We start from the raw sequence: 731 nt of genomic DNA on the forward strand, positions 1-731 counted from the left end.
AGTTTTTAATCCAACATGTCGGATCAGATATTGATTCTGATGATTTCCTCCCCTCACTGCAGCTTTAGTGTATTTCAGTAACTGCCAATCATGAACCAGGATTTTTCTTTCTTTTTTCCCAGCTGTGTCCAAACCTGGTGAGGGGGAGGGGTTTATGGACAGCCCCACCCCCTGTCCTGAAGACTACGCCCACTTCTGTGAACACGGCCAGTGTGAGATGAGACAGAATCTTCCCAGCTGCAGGTAACACCTGTCTCTGTGAACTGTATGTGTGTGTGTGTGTGTGTGTGTCCTCCTATCTTTGTGAGGACCAGTGTCAGACTGTCTGTACACACACACACACACACACACACACACACACACACACACACACACACACACACACACACACACACAGTGAGTCTAAAACTGGTTTTGTGAGACAGTTATCTTGGATTAAAGTCAGAATAAGTTTGAATAATCCCGGTTTACTGTGTGTGTGTGTGTGTGTGTGTGTGTGTGTGTGTGTGTGTGTGTGTGTGTGTGTGTGTGTGTGTCTCAGGTGTGAGGCAGCGTATGGGGGCGCTCAGTGTGATGAGCTGCTGGACTTTAACATCCTGTACGTGGTGCCCAGCGGTCAGAAGCTGCACTACGTCCTGATCGCCGCCATCATCGGAGCCGTTCAGATCGCCGTCATCGTAGCCGTGGTCATGTGCTTCACCAGGTATTCACACTCACATCACTACTGTTGT

At 49.0% G+C, this 731-nt stretch overlaps 1 protein-coding gene across 1 annotated transcript; it reads left to right on the plus strand.

The window, feature by feature from the left end:
* Positions 1-122: 122 nt before the first annotated feature.
* Positions 123-703, plus strand: LOC147819842 (tomoregulin-1-like; the record flags this gene model as incomplete). The annotated part of the gene is made up of 2 exons (XM_087170090.1): positions 123-243; positions 542-703. Coding segments are annotated over 2 exons (283 nt in total), but the record flags the coding sequence as incomplete, so codon positions are not given.
* Positions 704-731: the final 28 nt, after the last annotated feature.

This window comes from Seriola lalandi, unplaced genomic scaffold, assembly GCF_002814215.2.
Source record: "Seriola lalandi dorsalis isolate HSWRI2012SDOR001 ecotype SW California unplaced genomic scaffold, Sedor1 jcf7180002038137, whole genome shotgun sequence".
In the NCBI taxonomy this organism is placed as follows: Eukaryota; Metazoa; Chordata; class Actinopteri; order Carangiformes; family Carangidae; genus Seriola; species Seriola lalandi.